The sequence below is a fragment of the Sphaeramia orbicularis genome, chromosome 7 (genome assembly GCF_902148855.1).
Source record: "Sphaeramia orbicularis chromosome 7, fSphaOr1.1, whole genome shotgun sequence".
NCBI lineage: Eukaryota > Metazoa > Chordata > Actinopteri > Kurtiformes > Apogonidae > Sphaeramia > Sphaeramia orbicularis.
The window spans coordinates 20,590,387-20,612,739 of record NC_043963.1 but is presented as its reverse complement, the minus strand read 5'-3'; the positions used below and the strand labels follow the sequence as shown (position 1 = coordinate 20,612,739).

General features: G+C 35.8%; 1 protein-coding gene across 1 annotated transcript in view; it reads left to right on the top strand.

Annotated features, from left to right (window-relative positions):
• Positions 1-19,790, top strand: part of LOC115421916 (kinesin heavy chain-like) — a 43,211-nt gene extending 23,421 nt beyond the window's left edge. The window contains exons 11-29 of the mRNA XM_030137922.1: positions 404-552; positions 974-1,152; positions 2,407-2,475; positions 2,573-2,779; positions 3,774-3,920; positions 4,040-4,228; positions 5,026-5,143; positions 5,670-5,731; positions 6,382-6,491; positions 6,635-6,736; positions 7,640-7,700; positions 7,868-7,939; positions 8,452-8,556; positions 10,587-10,803; positions 10,937-11,111; positions 11,563-11,642; positions 12,334-12,373; positions 12,658-12,743; positions 16,691-19,790. Of these exons, the coding sequence (XP_029993782.1) occupies positions 404-552; positions 974-1,152; positions 2,407-2,475; positions 2,573-2,779; positions 3,774-3,920; positions 4,040-4,228; positions 5,026-5,143; positions 5,670-5,731; positions 6,382-6,491; positions 6,635-6,736; positions 7,640-7,700; positions 7,868-7,939; positions 8,452-8,556; positions 10,587-10,803; positions 10,937-11,111; positions 11,563-11,642; positions 12,334-12,373; positions 12,658-12,736 (2,161 nt within the window). The 3' untranslated portion in view covers positions 12,737-12,743; positions 16,691-19,790. The remainder of the gene's footprint in view (positions 1-403; positions 553-973; positions 1,153-2,406; positions 2,476-2,572; positions 2,780-3,773; positions 3,921-4,039; positions 4,229-5,025; positions 5,144-5,669; positions 5,732-6,381; positions 6,492-6,634; positions 6,737-7,639; positions 7,701-7,867; positions 7,940-8,451; positions 8,557-10,586; positions 10,804-10,936; positions 11,112-11,562; positions 11,643-12,333; positions 12,374-12,657; positions 12,744-16,690) is intronic.
• The last annotated feature ends 2,563 nt before the right edge of the window (positions 19,791-22,353 follow it).

Here is a 22,353-nt window from a genome sequence, read left to right as displayed (position 1 = left end):
CCCCTCTAGTGGTCACATAAATCCCCTGAACTGTCAGCATAAATAGATTGAGTACATATCTCTACAATTTATTGGCAACACTCTAATGATAATTTTAGGTTTTTGGGTTTTTTTATATTTTAAAGTAAAAAATATTACACATAACTGCTTTAATGTCCATCTCAAATGTAGGATAAAAGAGCTGTAAAAAATTACCCCAAGAAGCACTTACAATACAGGCCCATATACAAATAAAATAATAATGCTTCAAGTTTAAAAATATATTCTAAAATTATTAAAATAAAACTAATTTTACATTGTTCTCCCCATTTCAAAATCCTAATGAAAATCCCATCCAGTGTCCAGGAGAACTATGTCAATTCTTTTTCTCACTGTTCCTCTGTTTTATCTCCTTTGATCCCAGTGCTAAGACTATCAGGAACACGGCCTCTATCAACCTGGAGCTGACGGCCGAGCAGTGGAAGAGGAAGTTCGAGAAGGAAAAGGAGAAGAACAAGACCCTGAAGGACACCATCCAGAAGCTGGAGGCTGAGCTCAACCGCTGGAGAAATGGTGAGATGTGTTTTACAGTGGTACTTGACACTACACACTAAAACCATCAAGGCAAAACAAAATGAAACAAGCAAAAAATGAGTCTATATCTGAAGACTGTTCTTTATGGATGTAGGAACTCAACACATCCTTTCACATATTTATCACATGTGTTTGTCCTAACTGTGAAAGCTAATGATAATTTTTCTATTATAAAAATGTCACCATCACACTGAACCAGTCTGATAATGTGGCTTGTCCTTTACTTAATCTATTTTATGGTGATGGCTTCTCATTAGCGATCTGCATTTGTTGTTTCATCTTATTAAAGACCAGAAAACAAACATCCAAAACATGCTCTCTCTGAAATACTAAACTCCAGAGCATAACTGAAACACTCCATTCATTATTATTTTGTCTGTTTTTCTTCCTTTTTTTTCAGGTGAGGATGTGCCTGAGACTGAGAGGACCACATCTGAAGTAGTAAACCGCATCGAGTCTGTGGAAGAACGTCCGATTCTGGACAACGACACCTCCTCCATTGTGGTCCGCATCTCTGAGGAGGAGCGTCAGAAATATGAGGAGGAGATCCGCAAGCTGTACAAGCAGCTGGATGATAAGGTACGAACGAACACCGTCATTATCAATCATTTGAGTCAGTAGGATGTGGGAAAAGGCTGTAAGACACCCTTAAAATTTATACAGTCTCAAATAGAGGTAGACCGATATATTGATTTTTTTCAATATCAGCCATTGGCCTAATTTTTTTTTGAATGCCAATATTTGATCAGTAGTAAAGATGTTATAAGATATTTGATCAGACACTTGTGTGGGCAGCACCTGAAGTTCAATAACTGTTAAAAGAGTACTATGTGTATGAATATTAATAATTTAATTGATATTGCTGCATAAAAATCTTAATTATCTGAGTGTTTCAGTTGTATTTTACAGTCAGTGTGCTTTAAAAAAAACTGGCCTTAAATATCATCCTCAAAAATCAGCTGTAGATATTGGCTGTTGTCTTACCAAATTTTTTTTTAAAAATCAGCATCGGCCTTAGAAAAACCCTTATTGGTCAACCTCTAGTCTCAAATATTCCCATGAAATATTTGTGGAAAAACTTTTTTTGTGTTTCAAAAGGTGTGGCTGCATCAGACAAACACAAACAAATGCAAATTATTATTTTTGGTTGATTGTTAAAAATAACAAAACTAAGTTCTTGAAAGTTTTAACATATCATGTCCTGGATGTGTTTCATTATCCAAAGCATCCAGTTCTGACCTTGACGGAACAGAGCATGTGCAGAAGCAAGCATGTGGGTTTGGAGAATGGAACAACACTGGGCAAAGTTCAATGACTTAAGAGTGATTCTTAATGCAATATATCACATATGGATGGGGTCAATGTGCTTTAAAAAAAAAAAAAAAATTGGCTTTAAATATCAGCCTCAAAAATCAACTGTAGATATTGGCCATTGTCTGACCAAGTTTTTTTTAAATCAGCATTGGCCTTAGAAAAACCCATATCGGTCAACCTATAGTCTCATATATTATCACATATCACACACAAATAATCATGAAATATTTGTGGAAAAATCCTTTCTTCATTTCAAATGATGTAGCTGCATTGGAGAATGCAGCAGCACTGGGCAGAGTTCAGTGACTTAAGAGTAATTCTTAATGCAATATATTACACATGCATGGGGTGTCCCAAAAAAAATTAGTTCTATCGCTGTACTTCTGCAGCGTTGTATGTGCATCCATGTTACTTTTTATGCAATCACAGATTTCTGCACATGGAATTATAATGGACTTGATGCTCTCATGTATGTGACAGACACTAGTGCATATTTATGATGACACCATGTTTGTGTAGGATGATGAGATCAACCTGCAGTGCCAGCTGGTGGAGAAACTGAAACAGCAGATGCTGGACCAGGATGAGGTTTGTGTACACATGACACATGACACATGATACATAACCGAGAAGCTCTTCAGTCATTAGTAGAGTTGTAAAGTCACATGGTGTCTCCTCGATGCAGCTCCTGGCTTCATCCCGAGGTGACGGGGACAAGGTTCAGGCTGAACTGGGTCGGCTGCAGGTGGAGAGCGACTGCGCTAAGGCGGAGGTGAAGGAGGTGTTGCAGGCTCTGGAGGAACTGGCCATTAACTATGACCAGAAGAGCCAGGAGGTGGAGGAGAAAGGCCTGCAGAACCAGCTGTTGGCTGACCAACTGGCCCAGAAGATGGTGAGTTAAAGATGAGCAGAAGACAGAAGGAGAGCTCCCATCAGAGACAGGAGGTGCAACAAGAAGATCTGTTAATTTTTTTCTGGAACTACTTTCCTGTTTGTTCAGTAGTGGAAGGAGTATTCACACCTTTTTATTTAAGTAAAAGTACAATACTACAGTGTGAAACTGCACCACAGGAAGAAGTTATGCATCCAGACCCTTACTTAACTTTGTAAGGATGATCAACAAAATGTACTTAATGTATAAAAACTGTAAGTAGTCACTTAAGAGTAAAATGTTTCCGGTCAGCGTTTTCCTATTATGTAAGTTGCCAAACCTTTCAGACAAATGTTGTGCATTTAAAAGCATGATGTATTTGAGATGCAGACAGTGAAGTAGAGGTGTAAAGTTACATAGAATGGGAACACTAACTATATCAAATTTGTGTTTTTTAATGTACTATTGCATTAGTTGATGTGTTAAAAGTCTCAAAATGTCCTGTTTGAGAAAAGTTATTTAATTCTTCGCATGTATTATATAACTGCAGTATCTACGCAGTTTAACTTACTGCTTATAGTTCTTCAACAATAGGATAAATTAAAACTTGCCATATTTCTGTCATCATGAAACACTGTTTTACTGTAGTTTAGTATTTAATCTGAACACTTTATGTGTTTTAATGCACATCCAGATAGAAAATGTCTTCAAATTGAGGAAGTGAATGTTCAGTCACAGTTTGATTTGGGAAATGTGGCACTAAAGGCATAAATATACAGTGGTATCCAAGGTGGTGATACAGACAATATCTAGATGTTTCCAGATCTGAGCTTTTACGGATCTATTTATCAGTACCTTGAAGTATGTGTAAATATCCAAAAATTCACATGAAAAGTAGATTCATGACAAATGATATTTTGCATATTCATTCATTTGACTAGTAAATCCAAAATTTATCAAAAGTATGACATTATCAGAGTTTGGTTAATTTTCAGTGTGTGTCTCTGATTCGTAGGCCAGTCTGATGGAGCTGGAGGCCGAGCTGTCTCGTATGCAGGAAGTGAGCGGTCAGCAGAGGAAACGCATCGCTGATGTCCTCAACGGTTTGATGAGAGACCTCAGTGAGTTCAGCACCATCGTGGGCAACGGAGAAATCAAGCTGGTGAGTCTGCATTAAACGGAAAAAGCACAAGACACAGCAAAGGATATGTCTATGTTTACATCATTTACATGTAAGTTCTGTTTTGTTGTGTAAAATCTAAATGTTTCTTCGTTCTGTAGCCGGTGGAGATCAGCGGAGCAATTGAGGAGGAGTTCACTGTGGCTCGACTCTACATCAGTAAGATCAAGTCTGAGGTGAAGAGCATGGTGAAACGCTGCCGTCAGCTAGAGAACATGCAGCTGGAATGCCACCGCAAGATGGAGGAGACCGGGAGGGAGCTGTCCTCCTGCCAGCTCCTCATCTCTCAGGTGAGGAAATTAGAAAATAGGAAATACAGAAGGAAAAGTCTCAGAGAATTGTGAAAAATGTAGGTATAATGTAAAGATTTTTCTGAATATTAGTTACTTTTTTGGTATTATTGCAAAAAAAGATAGTGTTTTTGTGGTAATACTCATACGAATTACACCTTGATGCTTTTACACTTTAATTTTAAAAAATTATTAATATCATCTCTGACTGCAAATGAACAAATATTAAGTAAAAAAATTAATTAATTAGTAAATATTAAACATCAGCCTCAGTGAACAAAAAAAAATCAACAAAATGAACAAAAATAATAACAGACAATGGAAATAAATGAAACAAAGTAATCAACCAAATTAATAAAGCATTCACAAATGAACCTAATAATCTTGATTATCACCAAGAATGAATGAAATGGTCAAAATAATCAACAAAAATGCCTTTTTGTCCATATGACCACCTCATTCACATCACATAATATCTAAACCACTGAGTTTTATTTATGGTTTTCCAAAAAGTGTGTTGTAAAGTGACAAAATATTAGTCTAAACCAGAGATTGTTCATTCAGTTAGATGCATCGCCTGCAAGTATGAATGGTTTCACAGATATAAAGTGTCAATAAATGAGTATGTTTCAGCAAAAAACTGTTATAATATAATGTAGGAGAAGTGAAGAACTGACAAAAATACTGAAAATCAGATGGTGACTGAAGAAAAGCCGAGAATGAAGCTTCTATTACAGCTGAAAATGGTTGAGTTTTCGTGCCACCTGTGTGAGTTTGTTGTGTTTTCCTCTGAACAGCATGAGGCGAAGATCCGCTCTCTGACGGAGTACATGCAGAGTGTGGAGCAGAAGAAGAGGCTGCTCGAGGAGAGCCACGACTCCCTGAGCGAAGAGCTGGCCAAGCTGCAGGACCAGGGTACGACACAAAACACACACTGAACACACACACACACACACACAGAACAGATGATACATGCATACACGGTAAAAGGAGTAAAGGATCAGCAGCAGTGTTCCAGATACAGTCGCAGAAAAATTTATTAGCCCACCCTTGTTTTCTTCAATTTCTTGTTCATTTTAATGCCTGGTACAACTAAAGGTACATTTGTTTAGACAAATATAATGATAAGAACAAAAATAGCTCGTAGTAGTTTCATTTCAGAGCTGATATCTTGCCATTTTCCATGTTTTCTTGATAATAACCAAAATCACTTCAGTTCTTACATCAATATCTATGGCATTGTACTGACAAAAACAGTGCTTTTAGGCATTCCATGTTTTCTTTTCTGTCTGTTTTAGTCACATGATACACACAGGAGTTAGTACTTGATTGCATAACTATTGTTTTTGATGACTTTTGACGGTCTAATAATTTTTTCTTGCGACTGTATGTATGAGCTTTGATTTGTCATAAACACCTCCCGCTCTGTTTCTTCTTACAGATAACTCCCAGATGGACGAGAAAGATGCAGAGAAGGGAGAGACCGAGGATGGAAACGTCAAGGTATGAAACTTAGATTTTATTATTTCACATGTGAATTTTCACATGTTATTTTTCATGTGGTGTAACCTCCTGAGACCCAGGAAAGTAAATGTTTTGGCTTTTTTTACATGAAATAATTGTCTTGATTGGAAAAAAAGCATGATGCAGTTTTTCAGATACAATTTTAATTTTATTTTTTGTCCTTTGCAGTGGACAGCATTTTCTTTATAGAGCTGTGAAATTCTTGTCCCCTACAGAGGACAAAAATGCATTGCTAGGTCTCAGGAGGAATAAATGGAATACATGAGAAAAAAAAACAAAAAACGCTTCCCACTGCAAATAATATTCCCTTAAAAATTCTGTCTGAAAAAACAGTTTGATTATGCTGTTTCAAGGCAATTATTTAAAGTATAAATGCCAAAACTTTTGCTTTCCTGGGTCTCACAAGGATATAGTACCTTTAAAAAGGTTTACAAAATCCTTTATAATAAAATATAAAAGAACAAAACAAACTAAAGAGCCTAAAAACTCAGCAAATGATAAAACACAGAGAGTAACTGAAGTGTTATAAACCATAAATGAAATCAGATCCTGAAGCTGTGCAGGTGTCGTTTATTTGTCTTAGTACCCGTTTGTTTAAATGATGTGTTCTACTTGTTCTGATGTTCCAGAAGTCTAATCGCCAGCAGGGGGAGACACACCGCGGCCTCCATCACAAACAGTTGGCCCGTCTGCGGGATGAGATCAATGAGAAGCAGAGGATCATCGACGAGCTCACAGAGTCAGTAACAAGGAAACTGATGTCCTTCCATACCACATGCATCATTTCATTCACTATATTTATGTAAAACTCTTCCCACAGTTCTTACTCTTTTTGTTTTCCTCTAAACTTATTATTCTAAATGTGTTGTTTCACATCCTCAGCCGTAACTCCAAACTGGAGCTGGAACTGGCTCAGGTTCGTGCTGACTTTGAGCGTCTGAAGACTCAGGACACGACCAAGAGCGAGCGTCTGGAGGAGCTGTCGTAAGCATCAAGAAGAATATTATCATAGTCATTTTTGATAATTTACTCATTTTTAATACTTATGAAAAAGAAAATAAAACCAGGAAAAGCAGATAAACTGAGAATGGTGCTAAAACTTTGTAATGGATGAAATCAGTGTGGATAAAAATGGAAGAAATAAACATGAATAACATGAATCCTGCCTTTAGAAAACACTGGAGACTTAGTCTGAGTTCAGTAAGATCTATAGTGGAGATTGTGTTCATATTTGTATGTTTATGGAGTAGAAAAATAATTTGAGAGATGAATTCCTACATTTATACAAAAGCGACCTAACCAAAATCCATCAGTTAACCTGAGGATGTTATCACACTGACCTTATTTGGACTTTCTGACTTTTCAGTTTGATCAGAACAAAATTTCCAGGTGTGAAACCTCTTCCAGACCCTGGTGTGGTCTGGGTCTGGATCAGACTAAACCATGAAAACACTTTATGGATTGTCAAGTACAGGGAGACTAAACATAAACATAAACATAAACCTTAAGCTTGGTGTTGATTTACAAATAAGAGCTGCAGCAGTTTTTTTTGGTTGAATATCTTAGAAAAATATCAAACTTTCACTAGTTTTAGTTTCTCAAATATCAGGAGTTTCTTGCTTTTCTTTGTAACATGAAAATCTTTGGTTGAAATATTTTTCCCTGCTAAAATAAAGGTTAAAAATAATAGATGAAATATAATTAATACATGCATTTTTTAACATTATAAAGAGAAAGTAATCTCGAAAATTGGCAGATTAAAATGCATTATGTAAATATTTCTTGCACTTCTAATTTCATAATGTATAGAATATTATTTCATAGCGCTATGTTACAAAAGTTAACGCCAAAGTTCATGATTATTTTTATTTTGCTGTTTTTTTTCAGATTCCTGCATGAACGTCATGAGCAGACTAAACAGGACTTGAAGGGTCTGGAGGAGACTGTCGTGAGTTAAAATATCCATGTCTTTCTTCTGCCTTTTAACATTTTCCTCTCATACGTCACATTTAGCCTCATTCCTTATCTTTTCTCCTTATGCTGCCTTTTAAATGACCTTTTTCTTTGAACACACGTCTACATATTGTCTTGTCCATCTGGTTGTCTGTCCTCTAGGCCCGCGAACTCCAGACCCTCCACAACCTGCGCAAGCTGTTCGTTCAAGACCTCACGTCGCGGGTTAAAAAAGTAAGCAGCCCGAAAGACGACGAGGAAAGGCAGTGACACGTAATGTCACCAGACTGCAGAAATGTGTTTTAATCTAGCTGAAGGGGTTTTAAGGAGACTGTGACCTTAATACCCACGTCAATCTTAGCAGAAATAGCACACATATCCTTCATCCCTTTAATTCCCTTCATTTTCCTATGAGGATGAATCAAGAAATTTGCTTTTTTTGTATTTTATGCTTCAGTGATTAGAGTTAAAGCGGCTCAGAAATGGATCTCTAGCAACAAGGTATAAAAAAACCTATGACTAATGAGATTGAAGCTGATTTAGTAGAGTGAGAAGGATGTCACAGCTAAAAGAAAGTGCAAGTTAATACATAAAAAAAAGTTCATTTTAAAGTCATAATTTTCAAATAACTGTGAATTCTGCCTGGATTTAATGTCATTTTATGTTTAAACAAAACAGCCTGATCCTTTACTATATTTTCTGTTTACTTGCTCATTTCTTTGTTTTTTTTTTTTTTTTTTTTGCAGAGTTCCGAAATGGAGCCTGATGATAGCGGGGGGTCTTGCACCCAGAAGCAGAAGATTTCCTTTCTTGAGAATAACCTGGACCAACTTACAAAGGTTCACAAACAGGTAACCATGCACAGAATTGAACCATCATGGTATAAAAGTTTTACCAGGAAAGTTCAGCATGAAAACTCTTGCATTACAGTCACAGTCAACCCAAAAACAGTGTTTTTATACATTTATTCAAGGAGATCAAGTGATTTAGGGCCCAAACTGTTTTTGATATATCTAAAAAATACACAGCATTTTCTCCTTATTGTCCTGTATTCTAATATTCAAACATATTCTTAATTAAAAATTTTTGGAAAAGATTAAAATTATGGTTAACTCGTGTACTCTGTTTGATTTTATACTTTTTTTCAATGCAGATAATTTAGTAGATAATTTAGTTACTTAAGTTTAGATTTTAATTCACAAATCTTAAATATCAAATGAACTGTTTTTTGGTTTTTTTTTCACCATAAATGTCTGTTAGAGGTGAAAGGGTGAAGGATAAAGCTATTTGTTAGTAGTAGTAGTAAAAGTACTAATGTGAAAAATATTTCACTGCAGTTAAAGTTCAGTTGTGCAGTAAATGTTCTCTGTCACAGGTCTACTATTGTATTTATATAGTGTTTTTGGATTAATTTCACTGTTGCATTAGTCGTGTGATTCATTTATTGCTGTAAATTAAGCTAATTAATTACTTGATTTTAACCACTTTATAAACTGAAAGGGAGGCAAGGGGTATATTTTTTGATTCGGTTTGTTTCTTTGTTTGTTAGCTCTTTAGCAACAAAACGATTGGTTGAATTCATGCCAGATTGGGTTTATAGATTGTCGGTGATCCAGAATAGATGTGATTACATTTTGGGAAAAGTAGGTCAAAATTCAAATTATTATTTTGTATTACTTTAGTTTTGATTGATATTTTTAACATTTATAAACAACAAAAACAACAACACTGGGAGTCACATTATTAATAGTCCATCCATTCTTTGTTTCTTCAGTTATTCCTTTTTTGCCTTGTTTTCGTCGCTGTTTCAGGCTCTGAATAAAGTCCATTTTCCCCATTTTTCTTCAAGCTATGCCCCCAAAGTTTTTATGAATTTTCAGATCTTTTTTTTCTAATTTACTTATAATAGCCAAAATTTGTCTATGCTGACATCAGCACACACATAGACATGATGACATCAGCTGGATCGATGCCAAAATACATGTGAGGGGTGGGGTTTGTTGTGCCTGGTGCCACTTGTTAAATATAGTATACAGTAATGCATCAAACTCTATAAGACCATCATAATATTTGTAGATTGACTGTACTGTGAGAACTGTGCATCCTAGTCAGCTTTACATGGGCTCAGAAAAACAGACGCGTTTTCAGTTTTGTGACAATGCCTTTTATAGCTAATAACAGAAAAAGTAATTTAGCTTAAGAAGTAGGAGAATATGTAACTTAACCGATAAGATAACATGCCTGAAAAGTAACTAAAGCAATCAAACTATAGTGGGAAAGCAAAAACTACAAAAATATTAACGAGAAATGCAATAAAAATCTAAATTCTAGTGGAGTAATAGTATAAAACTGCATAAAATGGAAACACAAAAGCACTTATACCCCTACTTCATATACTTTGGATGAGTAAAAGTACTATGTTAAATTCCCCTCCTGATGTTTCGTGTCCAACCTTCCCATCGGCTTCATTAATTTTTATTTATATCCTGATGTTTCCTCTGTCCGTTTCATGCTATTATAACAAATAGCAGAATTGTTTAGCTTAAGAAGTAGAAGAATATGTAACTTAACTCATAAGATAACATGCCTGAAAAGTAACTAAAGCTATCAAACTATAGTGGGGAAGCAAAAACTACTAAATTATTAACAAGAAATTCAACAAAAATCTAAATTCTAGCGGAGTAATAATATAAAACTGCATAAAATGGAAACACAAAAGCACTTTTACCTCTAATTCATATACATTGGAAGAGTAAAAGTACTGAGTTAAATTCCCCTCCTGATGTTTGGTGTCCAACCTTCCCATCAGCTTCATTAACTTCTATTTATATCCTGACGTTTCCTCCGTCCCTCCCCCTCTACCCCCCCCTTTCGCCTCCAGCTGGTTCGTGACAATGCAGATCTGCGTTGCGAGCTTCCAAAGCTGGAGAAACGTCTTCGGTCTACTGCTGAGAGAGTTAAGGCCCTGGAGACTGCACTGAGGGACGCCAAAGAGGGCGCCATGATGGACCGACGCCGCTACCAGCAGGAGGTTGACCGCATCAAGGACGCCATGCGGGCAAAGAACAGCATGAGGCGCCCGCATGCAGCACAGATTGGTACGGCACCGTAGCATGACTTGTATATTTTGGTTGTATTATGCTTCATAGCTGTTCCCCTTCAGTTTGACCCACTTCATCTGCAGTAACAGTGACCCACTTATCCAGTCATATTACTGTATCACCCTGACAGCTAAGCCTGTGAGACCAAAGCAGCTGCCTGTTTGCTCGCCAACCAACCCCTTCTACACCTACATCCGTGCCACTGAACACGCCAACACCTACAGCAACGCCCTTTTCCAGAGAGGTGTGACACAGCAGAACGCCGCCACCGTCAACTGCAACCCCAACTCTGTCCAGACCAACACGTGAGTTTAAAGCCGCTCTTTATGTCTATGATTTAACGTGATGAAGGGTCTGCTCTGGTTTCTGCAAACACACAAAACCGATGATATACAGCATTTTTTTTTTTTTTTTTTTCTATTTTAACTTGTCTTGTCCAGCATCATAACAGCAGAATGGTAGTCTGGTTGCCTTTTGGGGCTGAACAAATTTGCTTTGCCAAGTGAAACTTCATAAAGTATATGAGGCTCCCCTTGATATTCTACTGTCTTTATTATGAGTTTTGTTGAACCACGATGCCGGACCTGACACTGGGGGGGGGGGGGGACAAGGAAGAAGAAGGTGGCGAAGACCCTCACAAGAAGATATCAACAATATAAACAATAACAACCATGGTGATAATTATAATGGTTACAAAATCTAGAACAATAATATACAGTATTCAATATGTTGTTTTTTTGTTTATTTCTGTTGCAGAGTTTCCACAGCACTGGGCTACAGAGCAGGCAGATATAACGGAGACATACTGGAGTCCTACCCACTCAACATTGACAATGGTGAACTTGAAAACACAATTATATTTACTGAATATACACAATGAATGCAAATGAAATTGTTACTGCAGTTTTCAGGTACCTGTACTTAACTTCAAATATTTTCTCTCTGATGATCTTTATTTTACTTCCTACATTTTAACATTACACTGCAAAAATCAAAATCTTACTAAGTGTATTTTTCTCATTTCTAGTCAAAATATCTCCTCACATTTAAAATAAGACATAATCACCTAAAGAGTAACTTTTCAGTGAGATAGAAGAACTTATTTATAGACAATAGATCTTGAAAATCTCATTTCAAGAAATCTTACCAAGATAATTTTCACTTGTTCTATTGGTAAATTTTTTGGTTTAATTTAAGATTTTTTTTTTTTTGCTTAATTTAAGATCTTTTTTGCTTAATTCAAGCAAGCAGACATTAAAAACACCCCAACACATCAAAACAAAGTACAACAGATAAAAACATTTGGAGAGAAAATGACAGGTTACTATTGCTTTAGATTAAAAAAATAAATAAAAAATAAATAAAAATAGTTTTTCATCTATCAAAAGTAGACTACCTCATTACTATAAGCAAACAGCGTCTGTACAGGAATTATTCTGTCATGTCTTGCAATAACAGTTACAGCTAGAAGCTTTTGCATTGATAGAACTGATCAGTCAAATCAAAACACTGTATTTTCTCCAACAGGTAACAGCGTCAGTGAAACAAGAGACATCAATGACAACAGGTAAAGATTCAGCACATGCAGTAAAACTTCAGCGACTGTTGTTTCCAGTTACTTTTACTACTATAAGACAAACTTAATAGTCTGTCTTACTCCTGATAAACATGTATTTTTAGTTCTGCTGCAGTAAATGACAGTAGGTGACTCTGTTTGTTAAGTATTTAATTGACATTTAGGGTTAAGTATTTCACTGGACTGTTATTAAAGACACAGTGTCGTAAGGATGATGTAAATGGTGATGTTATTGTCGTTTGCTGAATGCTGTTTTTGCGTGTCTGTGTGAGCAGGAGTGATGTTCACTGTGGCAGCGAGGTGGATGACTCAAACAGGCACTACATCATTCAGCAGGAGACCGCTGCAAGTTAATGCCATGGTAATTAAACCTGTACTCATGAAATGCATTTACAGGTTATTATAGTCTGTTACAGTCCAGCTGCCTCTGTTCTGTTTTTGCACATATTGACATTCCTATTAATTTTTGTATGCAAAGAAAATCAGCTCACAGATCCTAGGTTTTTTACAAGTATTTACAACAGGGATGTCAAACTTTTAATTCAGGGACCACATACACTCTAATCTGATCTGACATGGGCCGGACCAGTAAAATAATAACACAATAGTCTATAAATAATGACAACTCCAAATTTTTCTCTTTGTTTTAGTGCAATAAAACCTGTAAATTATGAAACTATTTGCATTTACAAACAGGCCAAACAAAAAAAGATGTGAATAAACTGAAAAAACTGAAATTTCTCAAGAAAAATCAGTAATTTTAACAATATTATGCCTCAACATTGTCAAAGGATAGTTTGTTCACGTAAATATTCTTATAAATTAATGTTATGTTTTTGCACTAAACCAAAGACAAACATTTGGAGTTGTCATTATTTATAGGTTATTATGCTATTATTACCCCACCCCTGAAGGGAAGGCAAAGGGTATTGTTTCTGCTTGGGTTTGTTTGTTTGTTAACACTCTAGCAGCAAAACAATTGGTTGAATTCATACCAAATTGGGTTCTAGATTGCCAGTGACGCTGAAGAGATGTGGTTACATTTTGGGAAAAGTAGGCCAAAGTTTAAATTTTTTATGAATTTTTAAAATCTTTATTTTTCCCATTTACTTATAATGGGTGAAATTTCAAACATCTTTAGTAGCAAAACTATTGGTTGAATTCATACCAAACTGGGTTTATAGATTGCCAGTGACCCTGAAGAGATGTGGTTACATTTTGGGAAAAGTGGATCAAAGTCCAAATTTTTAATAAATGTTCAAAATCTTTTTTCTTCTCTCATTTAATTGTAATGTGTGAAATTTCAATTCAGTTTCAATTTATTTCAAACTTGGCACATATATAAAGTCAGTTGATATGCTGACATCAGCACATGCATAGATATGATGACATCAGCTGGATCCATGCCAAAATAAGCTACAATATGTGCGAGGGGCGGGGTTTGTTGTGCCTGGCACCACATGTTTTACTTAAGATCATATTGGGCTGTATGTGACACCTGAACTAAACACACCTCTGACTGTTGATATCTTCAGTGTAATTTCTGCACTTGCAATTGATCCCGTGGGCTGCATGTTTGGTACCCCTGATTTACAAGTCAGTTATTTTTTGTTTTATGTCATTTCAGACATTAGTTACTGTACGTACAATAACATGACATGAATTTCAATAAGTCACTAGTCGCTTTTCCATTGGACATCTGCGCAAAACTATGCCGATATTTACTAAATGTTGAAAAAACAGAAGTGCGTAATGTCGGTTTTTCCATTAAATCACAAATGCGATAATTTGTTTCTTTATTATCACGAGATGACATGCGAAGTCATTCCATAAACATGGCGATGAACATAAATATGGTGTTGATTTACAGATATATTCATTATTATTATATATTACCCCTCTATCTCTTACTAAATTAAAAAATGATTGGGTTTCCTGGTGTGTCCACACATACCGCGACATGTTTCTTCTTCTTCTTCGCTTGTTGTAACATAGGTCAACATCCGTTTTTTTTTTTAATTCACCTGACTCTAGTTGCGAAAAAAGGTCTTTCCATTGCAGTTTTGTATGATATACCATTTGGGCTACGCCTGAAAAACCACCTCTTGCCAGCGCAAAAACTTTTAATTGAAAAATGAGACTTTTGGCGAAATTGTCGTTTATCCATTAGGTTATATTTGTGCAATTTGAGGGTCAATGGAAAAGCGACTAGTGTTATTTCATTATAAACTTACCGGAAAAAACGCAACAACATTCCTACATTTCCTCCTGTAATAGTGAATTCCAATTGTATAGCATTATGGCCGTCATTTTAATGAAGTTTCTCCCTGGTTAAAATGTCAAGCATAACTTGAGAGTGAGAAATGGGCAGCAGTCAATACTTTATATTATTATTATATCAGTAAAAAAGTAGTGAGTATAATAATATGAGTATACCATTCAGGTACTCATACTATAATACTGTCATACACTGTGTAAACCTTTGACTGTGTACACAAAGTGGATGTAGCTGCCATGCATTCATGAACTGGGTTGTAACTGTTTTTAAGGTTTAAGCTTTGCATTTTTACCGTCATCATCTTGCAAGGGCTGATGGGTAACGGTGATTCTAATGATAACTTCCTGAAGCAGTAACCATAGCAAACATCTGCTGAATAGGGTCCTCTGGGGTCTTCTTGGAACTTATTTACCCCAGCTACAGTAGAGCTGTCTGTCAGGACTCAGCAGGCGACTGAGCTGTCAATCCTAGCCGTCAATCAAAGACATTAGACCAGACGTCAGAACTTCTATGTGAGCGAAAGTCTTCTTGAAGGAGGAATAATCACATTAAATGGACTAAATAAAGCAAAATAACACCAAAACAACTCCCAGAACAGCATATATTGAGATTTCCAGAGTAAAGTTCAGTGGAAATCTAACAGATAGTGTTTTCTGGGGTCAGGATCTAATGGACGTCACTTGGATGTTACTTACACTTGAACATACTTTTGCATTGCCTTCCAGCCTTTATGCTCAAAATAGTAAGTGAAAGTATGGAAGTCTGCAGAGAGAGACACAGTATTTAATATTTGCTGCTTGGTCAATGCAAATAGGGAAGGTTTCTGTTGATACTGATGAACTTAATGGAAGGTGAAGGCAGATTTATAGAAAAAGATCATACATTTATTTAATGTTACTGATGAAAAATAGACTAAATGACTCACTGATGATGAAACTTACTTTGTAATGTAGATTCAGTTCATTGTTTCAGCTTTACTGACTTGTCCTTTTCTCTGTCTTTCTTTGTTTCTTTCTTTCTGTCTTTTTCTCTCTTCCTGTCTTTCTTTCTTTCTGTCTGTCTTTATTTCTCTACCTCTCTCGCTTTCTGTTTTTCTTTGTCTTTTTTCTTTCTCTCTCTTTTTCTGTCTCTGTCTCTCTCTTTCTGTCTTTCTTTCTCTCTTTTTGTCTTTCTCTTTCTCTCTCTTTTTCTGTATTTCTCTCTCCTTTTCTGCCTTTCTTTCTCTTTTTCTGCCTTTCTCTCTCTTTTGTCTTTCTTTCTCTCTTTTCTTTCTGTCTCTCTTTCTTTCTCTCTCTTTTTCTCTTTCCCTGTTTCTGTCTTTCTTTCACTCTCTTTTTCTCTTTCTCTCTGTCTGTCTCTCTCTCTCTCTTTCTGTCTTTCTTTCTGTCTGTCTTTTTCTTTCTCTCTCTCTTTTTCTGTCTTGTCCTGTTTCTGTCTTTCTTTCACTCTCTTTTTCTCTTTCTCTGTCTGTCTGTCTCTCTCTCTTTTTCTGTCTTTCTCTGTTTGTGTCTTTCTTTCACTCCTTTTCTCTTTCTATCTCTGTCTTTCTCTCTTTTTGTCTTTCTGTGTCTCTCTCTCTCTGTTTCTCTCTCTGTCTTTCCTTCTCTTTTTTGTTTTTCTCTTTCTCTCTCTTTTTCTGTCTTTCTGTCTCTCTCTTTTTATCTTTCTTTCTTTCTGTCTGTCTTTTTCTTTCTCTCTCTCTTTTTCTGTCTTGTCCTGTTTCTGTCTTTCTTTCACTCTCTTTTTCTCTTTCTCTGTCTGTCTGTCTCTCTCTCTTTTTCTGTCTTTCTCTGTTTGTGTCTTTCTTTCACTCCTTTTCTCTTTCTATCTCTGTCTTTCTCTCTTTTTGTCTTTCTGTGTCTCTCTCTCTCTGTTTCTCTCTCTGTCTTTCCTTCTCTTTTTTGTTTTTCTCTTTCTCTCTCTTTTTCTGTCTTTCTGTCTCTCTCTTTTTATCTTTCTTTCTCTCTTTCTGCCTTTCTTTCTCTCTTTTTGACTTTTTCTTTCTTTCTTTCTTTCTTTCTTTCTTCCAGAGGATGACCAATCACTGTACCCTCCCCATCTCCCCGTCCTGTCTGCATGCAGCCTTCCTCCCCGTCTCTCCACTGCATCACTGATGAAGATGACGATGAAGATCTGTAGCCCTGTAGTCTTCTAACTAGATGAAGCCCCTCCTACTCTTACGGTGACTGCTCTCGCCCTCACGCCTGCGATTAGGCCCAGGTTTGAGCTCCAGCCCCTTTCTATTTAATCATCTCAGGAAACACTTTAATCAGAATTTGTTTTTAATGCGAAACCTTCTTGTAATCGACTAATCGATCCCTCAGCCGATCAGTTCATCATAAGATACCACTGAAGCTGAGCCTCCTGAGATGGTTTCATTGCAATGGGGCTGAATCCATCCCTGATTCCTTAGTACACACATGTTGTAAATAATAGTGACATATACACCAGTAGAGGTTTTTGACCAGCAACTGTTTGTGTGAACGCACAGCCTCCACCGCCCCCTGCACACACCGACTTAAGGGCATCATGTGGATGACATACTGTAGGCAGACCTGACCTTTTTCTCCGTCATAAATAAGACTGTAGTGTGTAACGCCAGCTTGTAACAGAAGACCCACGTTCTGCATGCATGTCGCGTAGCGGGTTAGCTTTCAAATCTTTGCATGTGTCATGATTTCAGTCAGGAGCTGGTATGCCATGAACGAACCGTCTGACCGACTTTGGCAGATGTCAAAGAGAGAGCTGGTTTCCCTTTATCCACATCCCAGTCTCAGTGCTTTAGATTTTTGTAGGTGATAATAGAATCGAGTCCTTAACTAACACTGGTTCTGGTTGTGTTGAATAAAAATACATCAGGGAAACACAACCCTCGCAGTCTGTAACCTTTTGTAAATGCTTTGATACCTGTAGCGTCGCACCAGTACTTTGATGTTTGTACATTTCAGGCAAAGTTCTCCAAACCTATTCATTGTGGCCCTTCCCTGCTTATTTTGTGAGTCTTCTTACCAAGCCTTAACAAAAGCTGAATTCTCATGATCAAACTATCACACAATGTCATGTGCACACAATTGTAATTACTACCTCCAGAACACTTACTATACTTATTACTGTATATTATGACAAATCCTGAATTAGAGCAGCTTTTACACTCATTAGAGAATGTTTAATGCAACAGTTAGAAGGTTTGTTTTATCTGAGCAGAGATCATGTTATCCTGTTCATTCTTGCAGATGAAATCTTGACTGTATATAAAGATCAGAGCTGGGATGAAAACGTTAAAATGAACAGAAGCTGAGTTTTGACAAGGCCTTATAAATGCATACCTAAATTAATGAAATTAATGAAAACATTCCCTATTAACCCAATGTAATATTAGCATTTTTTACCTTCTACGTGTGTTTTGTCAAGTCATGGAATAGTTTGAGCATCAGAAAGCACTTTAAAACTGTATGGAATGAATGAAACTGTAGTGAAATCTCCACTTCCCAGCTGAGCAGCCACCAGTTTGGGGTGGATGAACAAGAGAGGCTTTTGTCTGCTCAGTCATGCTGTGATTCTTCTGCTCAAAATCCTGACCAGCCAATCAGGACAGGAGAAAGCAGCATGTCTTGGACCGCAGATAAAGACATGAATGTATCTGGACTGAGATGAAAACAGTTAGAGGTGTAGAGATGTTGGACTCTGAAAGGAAATAAGAAACGTTAGACCAAAGTAAAATGAAAATGGAAGTGAAATTTCATACAAATGCACAGTATAATAATTATTATTTACTGAAGTGTATGTAAAAAGTCTCCCTTTTGCAAATAAGTAAAATAAAATAGAACATGGTACATCCAGTCTTTAAATGAAGGAAATTACGGGGGGAAAAGATGGAGGATGGAGGATGTTTTAAAACAGTAAACCAAATAGTTCTTTCTACACAAATTTAGTTTTTAGTATCTTAGATAAACAAACTGCTACCACTACTTCTACTACAACATGCCTTTAAACCACTGCAACCCCTTATTTGTACATTGAACATTATTTTCAAGCCGATTTTGATCAAAATCTCAACCTTTTGCTGATGAGATTTGACAGAGCCACTGTCATTACCCACATTTTTTTTTTACTTGATTTGTATATTTGCACATCTACATATAAAAAGACAATGAGGAAAACATCAACATCAAAAAAGTAATAAACAAATGTGAGATGCATTGCAATAAAGTGTTAAAACATTAACTAAATTATTGATTTCAGACCATTTCAGATGTATTTTTGAATAAGGATAGTGTCAATGTAGATTACAATGATGGGGGTAGAAAAGACAAGTCAATATTTGTAAATTAAGCTAAAAAAAAAAATCTTCAAAATTTGCTATGTTTCTCAGTTGAAGTTAGTTTATCATGACTGCAGCTATTGGATCTGTCTTATCCAGATAAGAACCTTTTCTGTAAAGTGATGAATCCTCCCGACATATCTGATCCTTAACATCGACCATAGTCTTAACCACCGCTCAGCCTCATGTTCTTACTGGCATTAACAACATCTCAGGGCTTTATATCCACAATCACACCCGCATCAGGCCATCACTGCTGTCTTCCTCGCAGGAGTAAATCTATGAACAATCAGGTCGGTGTTTTTGAGGCTTAGCAGAAGAACAGGAAGCTAAACATCATTTTATACATGCATAACACCCCCGTTTCACTACATAACATCAAAATAAAATATAATAAAAAATCACAGCCTGGTCAGACTCTACTGTGTGTGTCCAAGCAGACTGTCTGTTTGACATCATGTGGAATAAATTAAATGGAGGGGAGGGGGGATTGTGTACCATATTGTCACCTGCTGTCCCACTGTCTGATTTCAACATATCTAAAATACATGTGCTATATATTGTTAATCTTGTAAGTAAACCGGCGTGTCATGACATCGTAAAATGCAAAACAAAGGTACACGCTAACTTTGTTCAGAGAATTCCCAGATGTTTGTTTTATTTATTTCTGTATGCCTATACTGTAGCGTCAACATGATTATGTGAAGAATCACCGTGCAAAATTTCTGTATATATAGACTCATCACTATGCTGTACTGTATGTGAAACATTGTGTTGTAGTAAAAACTTCAATAAACTTGTAGAAAGGACGTGTTGAAGGGAATCATTTGGGGTTGAAACGTGTCTAAATGTCACTGTTGGAATTTCAGGGGTGTGTTTGGGAAAAGAAACAAGAGAGGAAGTCCCAGAGGTACAATTGGCTCCATCTGGTGGAAGTAAATGGGTATTAATGGAACTGAGGAAATGAAAGGCCGCTTTATTGAATGGCTGCTTGTCTTCTGTCAACAAATTATCTATGACAAGAACCTGTTGCTGTCACTTTATTTTTAGATTAATAAGAGTATATAGAGTCATATGGAAAATGAGAAATTACACTTAAAGTACTGTCATTGAGCCATTTTCTTTTTCTGATACTTATACATCACATTTCAGAACTATCTATGTACTTTTTACTTGTTACTTTACAGATTCATATTGTTAATATATATTTTATTTGAGAGTGCATGAATGTTGGGCACTCTAATGTTTTTCATGCTAAAGTTAAATGTCAACATCACTAAAAGTGTGTAGATGAGTTTAAGTACAATGCATTTTTACATTATCTTGTGAGTTAATGCAGAGTTTATTTTGTCCTTTTTTGCAGCAGTGAAGCAAAATATACAAAATATGGTGAGGACACTGAAGTTGGTCCTGTTTATGTCTGGAGTTATTTTCATTATAAACAATGTTGTCATCTTCATTTCTCAGATTTTTTTGATGGTGATGAAAGAGGAAATTCTTTGGTCTGTTCATCCAATAATAAGATGCTTCTCATTGTTCCCACGAGAAAGGGAAGTTCTGATGTAAACAGCCGTGGAAATTAAACCAGCACCACCACCATCATCATCAACATCCCCTTCTTCTTCTTCGTCACCGTTATCATCATCCCCTTCTTCTTCTTCTTCTTCTTCATCATCGTCATCATCCTCCCCTTCTTCTTCTTCATCATCATTATCATCATCCCCTTCTTCTTCATCATCATCATCATCATTCCTTACTTCATCATCATCATCATCCTTTTCTTCATCATCATCCTCATCATCATACTGTACTGTGAAGCCTCATATCTTTAAAACAACTTACATTATCTTGGAAACATTATAGTATTATTTTTGGATGATTGTGTTTGAGCGGAAAAGAAAGAGGATGCATCACCATTGCTTATTTTAGAAAGGGTTTACATTAACTGGCTTGCACTTATCTTGCACCTTTATCTTTCCTCTTATCTTGCATTATCTTTTCTTTATTGATCTGTTTTGACTGATTCCAGTTATAATCTATGATTAATCAGACACTTTGGATGACATCAGGGGTGTCAAACTCAAAATTAAGTAATGAAAATGTTTACATATAGCCTACAAACTATCCTTTCATAAAAATGTGAATAACCTGAAAAACATGAAATTTCCTCTGATAAATAAGTGTAATTTTAACAATATTATGCCTCAACTTATCATTTCTACATGTGCATTACAAAACCTGATCTACAAAGGTTCAGTGGTGTTAAAATTGGGTAGTTTGGAACTAAAATGAGTTTGAAACCCTTGACTCTTAATATGTTCAGTGTAATTTTCACATTTCATAAATCCATCCCAAGGGTCAGACTGGAACCTTTGGTGTGTCCGTGTTGTGCCAAGGTATGTATGCTTGCTGAAAATTGTTTCCCCTGGCCGCAGGAGCATAATTTTGATTTTTTATCCCACAATAATGACTCACCATGGGGATTTTTTTTTTTTTTTTTTTTTTTTTTGCTTCCTATGTATGGAAGCCCATATCCACCACTGACAAAAAAAGTCCCCATGGTAAGTCATAAGAATGACATAAAAAGACATAATTGTGAAATAAAAAGTTATACTTATGAGCTAAAAGTGGAAATTATGAGCCAAAAGTTGAAATTATAGAGGTAAAATGTTATAATTATGAGATAAGAAAGCCATAATTATGAGATAAATAGTTGAAAATATGAAATAAAAAGCCAAAATTATGAGATAAAGTCATAATTATGAGCTAAAAGTCGAAATTATGAGCCAAAAGTCAAAATTATGGAGGTAAAAAGTCATAATTATGAGATAAGAAAGCCATAATTATGAGATAAATAGTCAAAATTATGAAATAAAAAGTCAAAATTATGAGATTAAGTCATAATTATGAGATAAAAGTCAAAATTATGAGCCAAAAATCGAAATTACGGGGATAAAAAAGTCATACTTATGAGATATAAAAGCCAAAATCATGAGATAAATAGTCAAAATTATGAGATAAAGTCATTATTATGAGATAAAAGTTGAAATTATGAGCCAAAAATCGAAATTATGGGGGTAAAAAGTCATAATTATGAGATTAGAAAGCCATAATTATGAGTTAAAAAGTCGAAATTATGAGCCAAAAATCGAAATTATGGGAGTAAAAAGTCTTAATTATGAGATAAGAAAACCATAAGTATGAGATAAATAGTCGAAATTATGAAAAAAAAAGTCAAAATTATGAGACAAAGTCATAATTCTGAGCTAAAAATTGAAATTATGGGGGTAAAGAGTCAAAATTATGAGATAAGTCATAATTATGAGGTAAAGACAAATACATAAATAGAAGATAAAATTTCATAATTATGAC